This window comes from Eleutherodactylus coqui, chromosome 10 (genome assembly GCF_035609145.1).
Source record: "Eleutherodactylus coqui strain aEleCoq1 chromosome 10, aEleCoq1.hap1, whole genome shotgun sequence".
NCBI classification, from domain to species: domain Eukaryota; kingdom Metazoa; phylum Chordata; class Amphibia; order Anura; family Eleutherodactylidae; genus Eleutherodactylus; species Eleutherodactylus coqui.
Genome location: NC_089846.1, coordinates 44,671,495 through 44,687,256, shown reverse-complemented (window position 1 = coordinate 44,687,256; position 15,762 = coordinate 44,671,495). Strand labels below are relative to the sequence as shown.

Here is a 15,762-nt window from a genome sequence, read left to right as displayed (position 1 = left end):
AAAAAAAACAAAAAACAAACTAAGAATGCAATACTCACCTCGCAGCAGGCGTTTGTGTCCCCAGCAATGGTCTCCCCGACGGTGCAGCAGGCTGCTCTGTAATCCTCCCCGCTGTCATCTCCCTCTGGTAAACAGGGCTTTGAATTCCCCCGCCTCCAGCAAGTAAGGGCTGTCATTGGATCGAGTGCTGGCTGTGATTGGCTGCTGCTTGATCCAATCACAGCGCTTACTTGCCGGAGGCAGGGAAATTCAAAGACTAGGCTTAGAGATCTCAGTAGAGAGGCGGGCAAAATGGACTTTGATCCCATAATCGCATAACCAATAGGAAGATTCTCATTATCTGTGCTACAAAGGGCGATAAAAAACAAAGTCCTAAAAATCGAAGCGCACAAAATATTTTCCAGATGGGAAAAAAATAATACATGACACGGATATGGGAGAAAAGATCCTGAAGGGTTGGTCAAAAATCAGAGCCTGCCTGATCAGTGAGGGAAACCTTCAAAATCACTCATCATGCCATATATGGCTTTGATATTCCAGCACTCCCTCATTCCCAGAGCGCATCACACAGTGCCCAAAATGTGGAACACCAGCCACAGACCTACTTCATGGCATATGGAGTTGTGCTCAGGTGCAGGATTTCTGGAAGGAACGCATAAAGTATATACAGGATCAATAGAGAATAGTAATACCGAGGGAGATACAAACTATAATATTCCACAATGATGAAATAGCAGATGGATCTACTCCTCTAAAATTCGCTAAATTCATCCACATGATTCTCTTAGTAGCAAAAGACTCAAACATTGGCTTCTGCAAACAATCCCAGGAATAACAGAGCTGGTAGCCCAACTCAAACACCTATTGAACACGGAACGAGTGGAGACAGAGACATAGAGAAAAAAAATGACAGATTTTTCTCCAATCACACTACACCGACCAAGAAGTCAGAAAGATAGTCACTCGCTTTCAATATACAACCTGGTATCTAAGAGAAGATGCTAGAGACTCCCTCGGAAGAGTAAAAATCAAAAGAGGGCAGGATAAGGGGACAGACCGGAAAAGAACATGAGACATAAGATAAGGTCTAGACAGGGATGGGAAGAGGAGAGGAAAAAATTTAATTAAACAAAAAAAAAGGCAAGGGAGGGGGGGGGGGGCTCAAGTAGTGTAGCTAGGGCTTATTTTTGAGGGAGGGTTTATATTTCAAGCCTCCCCCAAAAATCAGGATAGGGCTTATTATTGGGAAAAGGCGATAGAGCAACATTATTGGCATCTCCAGTCATTGAATCAGGTACTGCAATCTTCAAACAGCCATAGGACTGGGACAACTTGTGTTAATACAATAGCCAATGTGCAAATCAATTAATTTACCAAAAATTACATTTTTATGCTGAAAAATCACCTGTGCAATACTAGTCCTGAAAACCTGACTCTTTAGGCTGTACTCACGAGGGAGTGTGATATCGGCCCTAGAAACTCGGACAGATGTCACACTCCTAAACTGGCGATTTTTTTTTTTCAATATTCCCATCACACTCATGCAGAAAAGAAAAAAAAATAAATCTACATGCGAGTGCAATGCACTTTTTCTTGCTACCATAGAAAATAAATCGGCGATATTGTCCAAAAATAGGACAAGTTGCAATTTTTCTACTGTGGAATCTTAGTCCAAGAGAAAAAAAAAAAAAAATCACTTGTGTGAATTAATCCAATTACACAATAACGGGTCCTTTTCACGTGCGGATTCAGTCTACTGCAATTGGACAGAACGCGTCTGAAAGTCATTTGTGCGACTACAACCTTAGGGCTGTTTCAGATGACCGTATATTGGCCGGGTATTCAGCAGCTCATTGTCCCAATTGTTACACAACTTTGAATACTTGTTCCTTACTAGAATGTATATAAAAATCTCAAAATGTCAGAACCATCGAGTCACGAGGTTTCTCACCACAACATTTCAGAATGTTTTTTTTTTTTTTTTTTGATTCTCAGAAATGACAGTGTCTTGTTGGTGACTGACTCTATGCTGGCAACCGTTTTAGTGCTATCAAATATGACCAAATACACCTGAATATGCTTCCTATAATGAATTGGGCGAGAAGTGACAGTAACTTCTTAAAAAGTGACATTAATTAATGATTTTTTAGCTGAACAAATTGTATGTCCAAAAGCAGACTTCTCACCCAATTCATGATCGGAAGCATATTCAGCTGCTCATATCTGATAGTGCTAAATAGTTGTCAGTGTAGAGTTGGTCGACATCAAGAATATATTTTCTCAAATATCTACAAATATCGTCTTCCTGAAATGTTGCGTTAAGAAAACTTCAATGAAGGCGGCGTTTTGTCTCAGTTCAAAAAAAAAATTTTAAAAATTGGAGATTTTTATTCCAGTCTAAGGGTGAATGCCCACGGACAGATTTCTACTGTGTTTCTCGCTGTGTAAATCTATCGAACCGAATAGCTTTCTGCCTGCCGATGCTCACTTTCAGAATTCTACCGCGGATTTCCGTACCGGGAAATAAACCGCGGCATGTTCTATTTGCGACGGATTTACACCGAGAGGTCCCCATTATTATAGCATTAATGGAGACCACGGAAATCTGCGATCACCAGCAGGCCCTTTTTTGTTTTTAATTGTGGTACTCCGGTGGCGTATCACACAACGCTCGTGGGCATGAGTCCCTACTTTAACTTGTATTGGAATGACCATGTACAATGAAAAATATGTAATTAATCCACATATTACACAGAGAATGACACCTTGCACACCTTCCTACACTCAATAGTTTCCAGGGTATCAATTATCAAATGATGATTCTTTGTGACCTTTGGAAAATTGCCCCCCTTGTATTTCTTGGCCCAATGGGTCTGAAAATTGAGATTTCTATATACATTCTAGTAATGAACAAATGTGCAAAGTTTCATAAAAATGGAAGCTGGTCAGGCGATTTCTCCTAGAATGACCCTGCAGGGCCGTGTCTCTGGGTAATAATAGAGGACTCCAAGGTGTTGTCCGACAGTTCATGCAATTAAAACATGTGGCTATACATAGTAGTAAGCTACTGGCAGAACCAGTCGGTCCATCTGGGTGGGATCATCTACTCCTGATGGAGTATGGGGACAGCCCAACTGATTCCTGAAGGCAGATATCCAATCCCCACAGCGTTTAGCCAATGTTGTTGTTGTTGTTAGCCATTTCGTCACTTACAACCCTCGGTGACCCTAAAGGCTGCCTCCCTCCATGTTTTTCAGTTTTGCACTGCTTCCTTCAGTTCCTGTGTGATATCCATGCCAGTATCAGCTCTGACAGTATCAGCCATTGTGTCCTTTGGCAGCCAGGTCTACATGGCCAAAATACGTGAGTCTGAGCCGGGCCATCTTCCCCTCCAGTGATATATCGGGCCTTATACAATTCAGGACTTCTCTGTTTGTTACTCTTGCCGCCCCAGTCATACGCAGCAGCTTTCGCCAGCACCACAGCTCAAACGCATCAATCCTCCTTCTATCAGCTTTTTTCACAGTACAGCTTTCACATCCATACATGGCTATGGGGAAAGCGGTGGTTTGCACTATCCTGTTTATTGCTATACCGATATCTCTACTTTTCCAGGTTTTGTCCATGTTTAGCATCACACTTTGCCCCAATGCCATCCTACGTTTTATCTTTGGCATACATTCTCCAGACTGATCAATTGGAAAGAAAGATGAAGTCATAGCCAACTTTGGCCAGCCACATCTGAGCTCCGCTTGTACGGTCAGTCATAGAAGTTCTCAAGGATTTCATTTCTGATCAACACCTTTGTTTTTCCACCAACGGAGCTGTGAGAGGTCTTTATTTTATCGCAATGATTCTCCGCTCGTAGACACGGGGCCGGCGCTTTCCATAGCAATGCTACGGAAAGCTTTGGCCGGCATGATTCACCAGCAGTTTACCGCCGGCGAAATCACACCCATGGACAGGGGGCCTTTCTGTGATTTTAGTCATTTAAAAAAAATAAATGAAGTCTGGAAAGTCGTTAGGCGGCTGACCACAAACCAGCCATTCTGTGTTTGTTTTCCTTTCTTTCTTTGTTCCCCGTGCAGGATCACCATAGTAGTTCTATAGTTCGTCATTATGAATGCAGCCCTTCCCATTACAAATAGTTTTTCCACCCATTAACAAGGGGGTTTGTAGGTATAAAAACTTTTTCATCTGGACTTTTTAAAATGAAGCACACAATTTTTCAGTCCAAGAGACTTGAAGATGAGATTGTTCAGTTGCTGGCCTACTACACTAGACTGACTGTGGCATGTAGAGAGTAAGCAGTCTTAATTGTGCCGGACTAATGGCCCTTTTACACAGGCCGACAGTCGGCTAAACGACTATACGAGCGCTGACATCACTGCTAAGGTCGTTAGCGCTCATGCAGAGTGTTTACGCTGACCGACATCACCGCTGCATCGCTGGCATTTACGCAAAACGACAAGCCTGCAATCCAGCGGTGGTTTTTAAGCGGACTGAATCTTCACAACCATGCCATAGACTCAAGGCAGGAGATATGTCTATAGTATGGTGTTGGTGCGGTGATCCATTGTGTGTAAGGTAATTGTTTATTACAATGTTATGTTCAACATGTAACAATACTCCGTACATGAACACAGACATTTAAACTGGAACTACACAATCAATCCATTCCAACCTTAAAAGGGGTTTTCCAGTTCTGAAATGTTTATGGCCTATCCTCAGGATAGATAATAGTATATCGTCGTGGGACTGCCACCTGGAACCCCTGCTGATCAGCTGTTCACCGGCCTTTGAGCTCATGCGCCAAGTTGATTTCTGCAGGAAGCAGACAGCTCCGTTCCAGCTGCAGTGGTCAGGCAGGGTATTACAGGCAAAGTTTCCATTTAATTGAATGCCAGTAATACCGAGCCAGGCCACTGCAGTGGAGACACTGGTCTGACAAACAGCTGATTGACGGATCCCCGGCGGCAGACCCCCATCAACTTACTACTGATGACCTATCCTGTGATTACGACATCAACTGAACAACCCTTTTACGGGCTTTTCACACGGGCAAACAAATAGCAAGTTAAAGCATTCATATGAACTCTTGTTCCCAATAATGGCCCACTCTAAACCAGGCAGCGATCAGCCAACAATGAGAAAGAGTTTGTTTGTTAGCTGATCGTATCTTCTGTGCTGCTACAACCATCATCCTTGGCAGCAGCACAATGCCTCGTGTAAACAGGGAGATGTGCTGCTGACTGACGTATAGGGGACAGACTTCTTGCATTAACGATCAGTCATCTCCCACCAGGCTGGGTAAACGTCTTATAAACAAGTGCAGATTGATGTGTTACATTGTCGATCAGCCGTGTAGAAGGGCCTCCAGGTTATGTGGAGACCGAGGAGCAAAAGTCTATAACAAGTTACAGCTGAATCAGCAAAAGTGGTAACTATGTGTAAATATACAATAATCTACAGTGGGAGGCTACATATGGACTATTTGTGGCATAATAGTCACCGACCATAATGACATGCATTGAGTTGTGAGATAGCTACCATATGACAGGAAGATAAAGGCCACATAGCGATCGCTTCTAAAGTTGGCACATGCAAAAGTTTGAGTGTACCGAGTACAACTGGGCACCTTCCTACAGCTTTATATCACCGCAGTACTCTACCAGACAATTTTTACATTACCTTCAGCCATCTCTCGGTCAATAGGTGGGACGTCGTCAGCCATAGTAAAATCCAAGGTGGCGTCTGTAATCTCAACCATATCTTCATCGCTCGTACTGCTGTGAAAACTGTTGAGGCTCGAACGGCGAAATCCCTTATTCTCCATCTCAAACGCAACCTAGAAAATGTAATTTACACCAATCAGAAGCAGAAAAACAGCAAAACCTACACATAAAAGAGAGGAAAATACCTGCAACTTATCCCAAAGTGTAGGCATAGCGGTCTGAAGAGCAAACTCCGGGCATTCACATGTAGTCGCACCCAGTGCCAAGCGGCCTCTGGCTTTGGAACACAACTTCACTCATTCAGCTATATTACAAAACAGCCCGTTTCCAAGGAAGAATACATGAGAACCATAGTTTTGGGGAGAAAAACCGCAGCGCTGTCACAGCAAGACAAAGTTCATAAGGAAGGAAAAGCAGCTTCCTGCCGAGTCCTAAAACTCTGATGCAAGAAGCTTCAGCAGAAAGAAAGAAGACAACTCAACATATCACGTCCAGGCTCAATCTACAAAGACCCTGCGTGGAGGGGGAAGAGAAAGTATTTGGAGGCCCTATCAGTAGATTGGGTCGTGTCTTTTTGGCATACCACATGTCCTAAACAGTCCTACATAAGGCCTCCTTCACACGGGCGACACGGCATCACATCGAGAAAAATCGCAGTGATATCGCATAGCTGCACCATGCGATATCACTGCGTCTTCTAGCGGCAATACCGCGATTTTGTAGCGCTTCAAAGCCGTATGTGATGCTACAAAGTCGCGTAACTTTGTAGCATCACATGCGAGGATTTTCGGGGGGGGGGGGGGGGGGGAAAGGAACGGGCTTGAAATATAAGCCCTACCCTGAAAATAAGCTGTAGCTAAAGGAAAAAAAAAAAAAAAAAAAGTATCACCTCTCTCGTGCTGTCTGGGGCGCCACCATAGCTTTTCCCTGGGTCCCGGCACTGATCGTCTTCTCTTCTGGCTGGTGATTCAAAAATCCCAGCCTCCTGGAATCGCTGGCTGTGATTGGCTGCCACTTAGCCAATCACAGCCAGTGCTCGAAAAATGGCTATGATTGGTTCAATCACTGCCATTTATCGAGCACTTGCTGTGATTGGCTAAGTGTCAGCCAATCACAACCAGCGATTCCAGGAGGCGGGGATTTTTGAATCCCCGCCAGAAGAGAAGATGATCAGTGCCGGGACCTGGGGAGAAGCACTGGCCAGGCTGACAGCTCGTCTAAGGTGATGTACGTGTATTTTTTTCCCTGCAGTTAGGGCTTAAATCACAGCTTTGACAGATGCAGACCCTTGGAGGCGTCAGCTATAGGTAGTGAAGAGAACAGCATGCTATTGGATATACGGGTTATGCTGCTGCACACAAACCGTCCATCATAAAACGCAATGCATCAGTCCGTCTACAATGGTGCAAAGATCATCATGGACAGTTGAGCAATGGAAGAACGTTCTATGAAGTGACAAATCACACTACTCCATCTTCACATCAGATGGTCGTACCTGGGTGTGGAGGATGATGGGGAACACCTTCTGCCATAGTATGTTGGGCCAACCGTTAAGTGGTACAGTTATGGTCTTGAGATACTTTACATGGCATGGTCTCAGTCCATTGGTTATAGTGACAAGAACCATGAACACAGAGGTGTAGCCGGACAGTCTAGATAATAATGTGCTGCCAACAATGTGGCAATAGTCTGGGAACGGTCAGCCATACTTCCAACTAGACGCGCCTTGTCACAAATCTGATGCTGCTTTACATTGGTGTGAGGATATGAATGGTCCATGACTGGACTGACCTGAACAGTCCCCCAACCTGAATCCTGTTGGGACAAACTGGAATGTTGGGTCAAGAAACATGAACAGCCTCAATCTTTTCTGAAAGAACTTGCCAGACATTTGCAGGCACTCAAAAAGGATATTTATTCTATGCAACGCTTGGAATCTGGCCAACATCTTTTTGAAATGCATCAGAAAGACCACTACCAGGGACCACTGCATGCATGCCTGCTATGGTGGGTGGCAACGGTCACAATGACCTTTTTGTCTAGGAGGTCAGATCTATCCACCCATAAACATTCAACAACGTTCAGAAGAACAATCATTCATCCACCAGCCGTTCACCCCAACTGCCCCATACATATGGACGGTCAGCTCGGCCAAAATGTTCGTGCATTTAGCAGGTAAGCTACAGCCAAACAGCTCTGGTGCAGGCTTATCTCCCAAAGAATAAAAGTTATTGAAATTCAACATCCCAGATCCTTCTTTCATCTGTCGAGAGAAGGTTGAGCTACTTCCATACATCTTAGGTCCCCTGTCCATGGCCGTTGCGGAGTAACGCCAGCGATATTCCGCCGCGGGGAAGCGGGGGGGGGGGGGGGGCGCGCTCTCAGTTCTCTGCGGTGAGCCTATCTGACAAATAGGCTTACCGTGGAGAACTACAGCATGCTGCGATTTAGATCCCATGAATCGCTGTGATTCCCCACTCGTGGACGCAGAGGCTGCGCTTTCCATAGCAAGGCTATGAAAAGCGTTCACTGCGTTACCTGTGTCCGGATTATTGCCGCGGGTAATGCAATGAACAATCGCTCGTGGACAGGCAGCCTAGGCTGCCTGTCCACGGACGTAGCGATATCTCGTGGCAGATCTCCACCGCGGGAGCCGCTGCCCAGGAGCAGGTGAGAGCTGACATGCTCACCGTGGAGAATCACGGCAAGCCGAGATTTAGATTCCGCAAGCGGAGAATCAATGTGATTCTACGCTCGCAGACGCCGGCCCTGCACTTTCCATAGCAACGCTATGGAAAGCTTCAGACAGCGTGATTAACCCGTAATTTACCACCGGCGAATCATTGCCCGTGGACAGGAGTCCTTAGTTGACAGAACCTGCCGTTAATGATGGGTTTGGACGACTAAGGTGTCTAGTGAGTTATATATACACAAATTATTCTTTCACCTTTTTTCTTTTTTAACCTCTTTAGGACCGAGCACAGTAAATTTACAGCGCTTGGTCCTGGGCTTTAATCCCAGGCAATAGGGAAAATATGGCACAGGAATAAAGCTCCTGCAATGTAGTAGGAACAGGTAGGTAAGGAAAGAAGGCAGAAGTGTTACTTCCACTATTTCACCAGGTAATCACTAAGTGCCCCCTGCTATGGCTGAGCTGCAGGGTCCTTGCAGACCCTGATCAGCTCTTTCCGTGCCTACTGTTACTACAGGAGAGGGTTTTCTCTGTAACTAGGGACTCCTATGGATGGCTCAGGAAAACGTGTAAAATTTAAAGAAATAAAAATGTGAATGACCCCCAGGAGGTCTTTTATGACATCATGGAGAACATAGATATTTTTTTAAAAGTTATAAAAATAAGCAAAAAAAAAAAAGACCCACGACCGATGCCAACCCAAACTGTCTACATATGCACCTTGTAATCCGAGACTATGCAAATTACATATCAAAAGGTTCGAAACAAAATGAAGAACCCATTCCTGGGCCTTATGTCCTTATGAGATTAAAAGGATGTATATCTGTACATTGCAAGCTAGAGGATCCATTGTGATTTCAGCTCACAGAGGACGGGGGAAAAAAAATGAAAAATTGCAGCATGCTTCATTTTTGCGCAGAATTCAATGGAAGCATTCCAACCCACGGCCCTTCTGCAATTACATTGTGGAAAGCTCACGGGTACCTGCATCATCGCCTAGCGACGGAACGCAACATATAAACATTTGAAAAGAAAACCTGTACTGAGCATGTTGTATGGACCATCAGCACTACAGATGAAAACGAAAAAACCACAGACATGCAGGGTCACCGGCTGCAGTCAGAGCCGGAATCCGAGGTGGGAACCCCTTTTTTGTGTAAAAATAAATCGATTTTAAAAAATTGTATATATGTACATGGATTACCCCTAGATCACAACCACATAACCCTGGGTGGTAAATAAGAACGCAGGTGGACCTTGTACCTGAAATTATAATGTACTCTATGTGATGGCTACCTGTAACCGCCAGTAGAGGGCGCCTAGGGGGTTATTTTTATGCATTGGGCTTCGCAACACAGAATGTAGTGATCTCTCTGGCTGCGAGCGGAGAATCACAGTGATTCTCCGCTCATGGACAGGGGGCCGTAGCTCTCCATAGCATTGCGTTCCCCGCGGCCAGATTATTGGCACAGGGAACGCAATTCAGAAACACCTGTGGACAGGCAGCCTAAGTAACAGGTTCCTAAACTTGTGGCCAATTTTGTTGCAACAACACTTACCAGCCACTTTGGGCCTTACTAGCCACCAAACCAAAGCTTAGGGAGCGCTGCCTGGAACATTTCCGAATTGACCAAGTTTCGGTGAGTTTGCTTGCTTAGATCAAGAAAAGTGGCAACACAAACGTGGATATTTTTGGAACCGACCTCTGCGAGGAAAGAAGGACTTTTAGGTCGCTTCCAAACGGGCAACGCGATACTGCTGCGAGAAAAATCGCAGAGATATCACATCGGTGGTCCGTACGTCTTCGCTGCCTTTTACTGTGGTGATATCACAATTTTGTGTCGCTACAAAGCCGTGCAAAAATAAGCCCTAGCTGTGTTAAAAAAAAAAAAAAAATTAAAAAACACACACACATCACCTAAGAAGAGCTGTCAGCTCCACCGCGTCTTCTGCCCAGCAGTTGTAGTCAGGCATGAACGGCTGTGATTGGTTCATCGAGCCCTGGTTCTGACTGACTGCGTAAAGGCGCTCAGCCAATCAGAGGCGGCGCTTCCTGGAGGCGGGGAGTTTCCAATCCCTGACCAGAAGAGATGCCTGAAGGCAAGTGCGAATGGCTCTAGTGCCTCAACCAAACTGCAACTTTGCAGAACTTCCTACAGGTGGTGAGCATTCTGTAAAAAGTGCCGCAAAGTTGAAGGTGGTGAGCAGGGACCCTCTCCCAGATTAGATGACCCATTATCATGCCCCCACATCTCATATCATCCATCGCGCTCCACAGAGGGTCAGCCATAACAAAGACTGGCAGATGTACAAGTCCTTCATCTTCAGATACAAACGTCTTATTACAGGGCTACTCCTATCTCAGCGGAGATGAGAAACCGGCGACTATTTCCTGCCCGCCTCTCTGCAAGCAGCCAAGGTGGCAGTAGCTAACGCCATTTCCTTACAGCCGGCTTCACACAGGCATAGGCTTATTTGGGCGGGCATGAGCGCTGAGTTTTTGCGGAATAAACAATTTTTGGTTTTTTTGGCACATTGGCGTATTGCGCTGTACTTTTTGAACACGGCAAGCAGGGATGCACCTTCCTGATTGGCTAATTAGTCTTAATGGGTTACAGATGTGTTCTTTATCCTGTGCGATTACACAGCACTTCACGCATCTCCTTACTCCCGCCTCCATTGACTTCTATGGGCATCTTTTGGTGTGCAAATGGGCAGAAACATAGGACTTGCGTGAAAAAAAAATTGAACTGAAATTCACACGCAAAACACGGAAATGTGAACAAACCTGTTGAAATCAATGTGTTCTATTCTCTCCGTGTTGCGGATGCAAATATACCCATGTGAAGTCGGCCTAACGCCCATTGACGTGAACGGGTCTTACGGAAGAAGAGTAGCGTGCTGTGCTACGCCTTTTCCACAACTCCCATTCACTTCTATTAGAGTTACGTAAACAACGTACGCCGCTTCCTCTGCGGAAGCTCCTGACGATTAACTATTAATGACCTATAGGTGAAAAAAAAAATGAAGATCATGACAGTATGGGAAAAAAAAGTCAACGAAGAAATCCAAGCAGTTCAAGACCTCATCTTCCTCGGATCGCAAAATCAACCGCAATGGAGAATCAGGACCCAAAATAAAACTGCGAATCGCGCTAGATGGCAGCATTTCGTAAAATATGGATCAGATCTGGAAAAACAAAAGACAAACATTGTGGAAAGTAAACGCAATCACCGTCCCAATCATGGCTGCGCATGGTGGGCACTGAAGGAAAAAAACGGACCGGAGGAAGACTGATGCCGTTGAACTTTAGTGCTGGAGGAAAGTCTTCCGAATTCCTTGGACCGCCAAGATCACGAAAAAAAAAGTCCTAGACCGCGTCAAACCAAAGTTTTCATTGGAGGGCGAAATTACAAAACAGAACGGCGTGGCGATCCACAAAGTGTCCGCGAGTCAGCCCCGACTAATCGACAACGATAGATAGGTCATCCATAGCTTTTGCCTAGAAAACCCCTTTAACCCTTTCCAATCCTCAGCTCTTACCTGGAGACATGCAGGTTACGGTCCTGTGCGCAGGTGGTCACTAATGGAGCACAGCTGGGGACCAGCAGCACCTACAGAAGGTAAAGACAAGGATTACACACAGTCCGGAGTCGTCACCAATACACCGGCATTATGGTGGAGTGCAGTACACAAGCGCTGCCTGCCCCGGCTACCTATCGCCACAGCACAGCCATACACTATAGAGGACATACATCCTGGGTTTACCGCACTCGGAAACTACAACACGTGACCTGCCCGCACCAAACACATTGCAGCACGGCTCCGCCCACGTGACGTCACCCCACCCCGCGACACATGACGGACGGCATTACTATCACAAGAGGCCGAACTGTACGCTGTGTATATGTGTCCTCACAGCTGCTGCTTGTCCTATGGTCTTGGGCTCCGCCAAAATGGCTTCCAGCTTGTGACTTTCTGGGAAAGGGTGACTCAGTATGAGCAGCAGTGTCAGCTGGTTAGGTGTGAGCCTTAAAGGGGCCGCTGAGTTCCAGGAAGGGATATGAGATGACAACTTATGGGCGGGTCCTGCTGCTGCTGGAAGCTTCTTACTTTCCAACCTGCCATAACTGTAGTGATTTCTGTAGTATATGAATGTATCCTCACAACTTACAGTACAAAGTACTTACCTGCTCAGAGATGTGGAAGGCTAGAACTTGTCCGTGAGCTCCATTCGTTGTAACACGAAGCGTCCGTCGCAGTCTGAGGTGTGACGTCCAAGTTCCAGTTCTATTTTATTGCGTTTTGCGTAAAGTTTTAGGATATAATTCACGTGCGGCAGGAATTTCTGTGGTTGTCCCGTTCATCTATGCTTAGGCTGGCGTCACGCAGGCGTATTTGCGTGCGCAAAATTTATGCATGCGATACGCAGAGAATAGAACCCATTGATTCCAATGGCCTTTTTCGCATTTCCGTATTTTTGGTCACGCAAAAAATGAAGCATGCTCTATTTTTCTGCCTAGTTGTGCGACAAAGGTCCCCATAGACGTCAATGGGGATGTGCAAATACGTGCGCAATATGCAAAGAGATGCGTGATATGCTGCATCAGTCTCCTGGAAAAGAACACGTCTGGAACTCATTAAGACTAGTCGGCTAATTCAATTGGTGCATCTTTGCCGTGTGCAAATTAAAATGCCTCGCGGGCGCAAAACCTGCAGTAAAATACGCCGTTGTGCACGCGAAAAAACAATTCAAAGGTGAAGGGGGCCTTAGGCTGCCTTCACACAGCGAGATATATGCGAGACGCACAGATATGAACCCCATTTGTACACATGAGCGATGGTTTCCTGTATGGCACCGCCATGTGGGAAACATCACGGCATGTATGTGCTCTCGCATCGCAGCACCCGTTGCTCTCAGCGGGCTGGCGGCAGCATCACGCTATGTACTAGGCGCACACGGTGCGATGTGAGGTCTACCATTAAAAACAATGGCAGAACTCAGCGATCCTGTCAGCCGCGGCGGCAAATTGCTTTTTCCCCGAAGTAACGCGAGGCTGTTACATCTTAAAAACACCCCTCATCCGCAGGGAACTCACATGCTGGGCAGCGCGATATGGGGGCCTGCGCGGGTGAAGTTAGCCGTAGGCCTCTTTCACACGGGTGACAGCAATATCAATGCTACAAAATTGCGACAAAATCACAGTTGTGTTCCTGCGATTTTGTAGCGTCAGTGATTCGTTTTTCTGGCGAAGAGCAAATTATGTGAAGGAGCAGAGTTTGAAGAATAAATCACGTGGAGGCGGGATTTATGAATTGGCTGAGCCGCAGCATTGATTGGCCAAATCATAAATCCTGCCTCCTCAGCATGATTGGTTCTTCAAACTCTGCTCAGCCAATCAATGCAGAGCTGGATGAACCAATCATAGCCCTCACATTGGTTCATCGCGTTCTGCATTGATTGGTTCATCCAGCGCTACTCAGCCAATCAGAGCCATCGCTTCCTGCAGGCGGGATTTATGAATCCTCCAACCAGGAAGTGATCTTCTGTGGGCGAACGAGGACTGCAGGATTTCTGGCGAAGCTCCGGAGAGCAGCGGAGGACCCGGACCGAGCCTGCTAGGTAAGTATTCCTTTTTCTTTCTGGGAAGGGAATTGCATCACATCTCATGAAGATCGCTAGTTCGTGCGATGCGATACGATAAACAAGGAGGCTCCGTAGGGAAACACGGACCACAAAACATTGCAAATCGCGTCTGTATATACCATGCCACGATTTTTTTTTTCGCAACATCGCATCAGACAAAACATCGCTAATGTGAAGGAACCAATAGGAAAGCATGGGCTTCACATACATGCGTTTTGCAGCACTGTCGCATCACGAGAAAATTACGCGATTTTGCTGCCCGTATGAAAGCAGCCTCACTGTCAAAACAGCGCCAGTCTAGTTGTAGATAGCTCTGCAACAAAATCTGCCATATATGATTATACCCCTAGGCCGCGTTCACACGAGCAGATATGTATTTGTGTGCGTCTGAGCGCAGCTTATTGGTAGAAAAAAAATAATGCGTTTTTGCGCGTACATTGGCGTATTTTGCTATACTTTTGTGCACATACAACATTTTCATATGGCGAACAAAGGTGCACAGATTAAAATGGCTAATTGGTCTAATGAGTTCCAGATGTGATCGTTTTCAAGCGGAATTACACAGCGTATCATGCATCTCCTACCGTATTATGCATGCGTCAGCATATCCCCATTGACTTCTACGGGGGCATATGGTGCGCAAATGCACAGGAAAATAGAACATGCTTCGTGTTTTTTTGCGCAACTGAAATGTTGATGAAAGACGTACATGTGAACGAACCCATTGGAATCAATGTGTTCTATTTATTGTGTATTGCATGTGCAAATACACCCGTGTGAAGGAGGCCTGAGGGCCTTTTTTTGTCCATGTGTATTCCATTACAGATACAGACAGCACACGGACCGTATTAATCTATGCTGTAACACACTACTGAGCTTTTTTACACAGACATGGACTGCATGAAAAAACTCGTTGCATGCAAGTATTGTGATGCGATTTATGGACATAACGTGCCCATTCAAGTCAAAGACCAAGCATTCTCATTTTATATACCAACCTTTTATTCGGCACAGTATCAAACGCTTTGGAAAAGTCCAGATACACAAGATCACATGACTCACCCCGGTCCAGTCTAGAACTTACCTCCTTGTAGAAGCTGATCAGGTTGGTTTGACAGGAGCGATCTCTCACAAATCCATGCCGACACAGAGTTATACAGCTATTTTCCTCGAGGTCCTCCAGGAGAGCATCTCTTAGAAACCCTTCAAACATTTTACCCACTAGAAAAATTAGACTTACCGGCCTGTAGTTTCCATGTTTGCTTTTTAAACCTTTTTTTGAATATCGGCACCACATTTGCTATGCACCAATCGAGTGGAACAGACCCTGTCACTATAGACCCTTAAATATAACAAACAAGGGTCTGTAACTAGAGATGAGCGAGTATACTCGCTAAGGCTAACTACTCGAGTGAGTAGTGCCTTAGCCGAGTATCCTTCCGCTCATCTGTAAAGATTCGGCTGTCGGCGCGGGTGACAGGTGAGTTGCGGCGGTGAGCAGGGGGGAGAGAGGGTGAGAGAGATCTCCCCTCCGTTCCTCCCCGCCCCCCGCCGGCCCCCAAATCTTTAGAGACGAGCGGGAGGATACTCGGCTAAGGCACTACTCGCTCGAGTAATGTGCCTTAGCGAGTATACTCGCTCATCTCTATCTGTAACATGACTTAATTCCCTTAGAACCCAGGGGTGTA

At 45.8% G+C, this 15,762-nt stretch overlaps 1 protein-coding gene across 3 annotated transcripts in view; it reads right to left on the bottom strand.

The window, feature by feature from the left end:
* CLCN5 (chloride voltage-gated channel 5) overlaps positions 1-12,214 on the bottom strand; it is a 44,988-nt gene extending 32,774 nt beyond the window's left edge. The window contains exons 1-3 of one of the 3 annotated variants that reach the window (XM_066580957.1): positions 12,183-12,214; positions 11,971-12,041; positions 5,692-5,848 (exon numbers count right to left, since the gene is read on the bottom strand). In XM_066580957.1, coding sequence (XP_066437054.1) covers positions 5,692-5,836 — 145 coding nt within the window. In that variant the 5' untranslated portion in view covers positions 5,837-5,848; positions 11,971-12,041; positions 12,183-12,214. The other 2 variants (XM_066580958.1, XM_066580956.1) reach the window with 2 other exon arrangements.
* Positions 12,215-15,762: the final 3,548 nt, after the last annotated feature.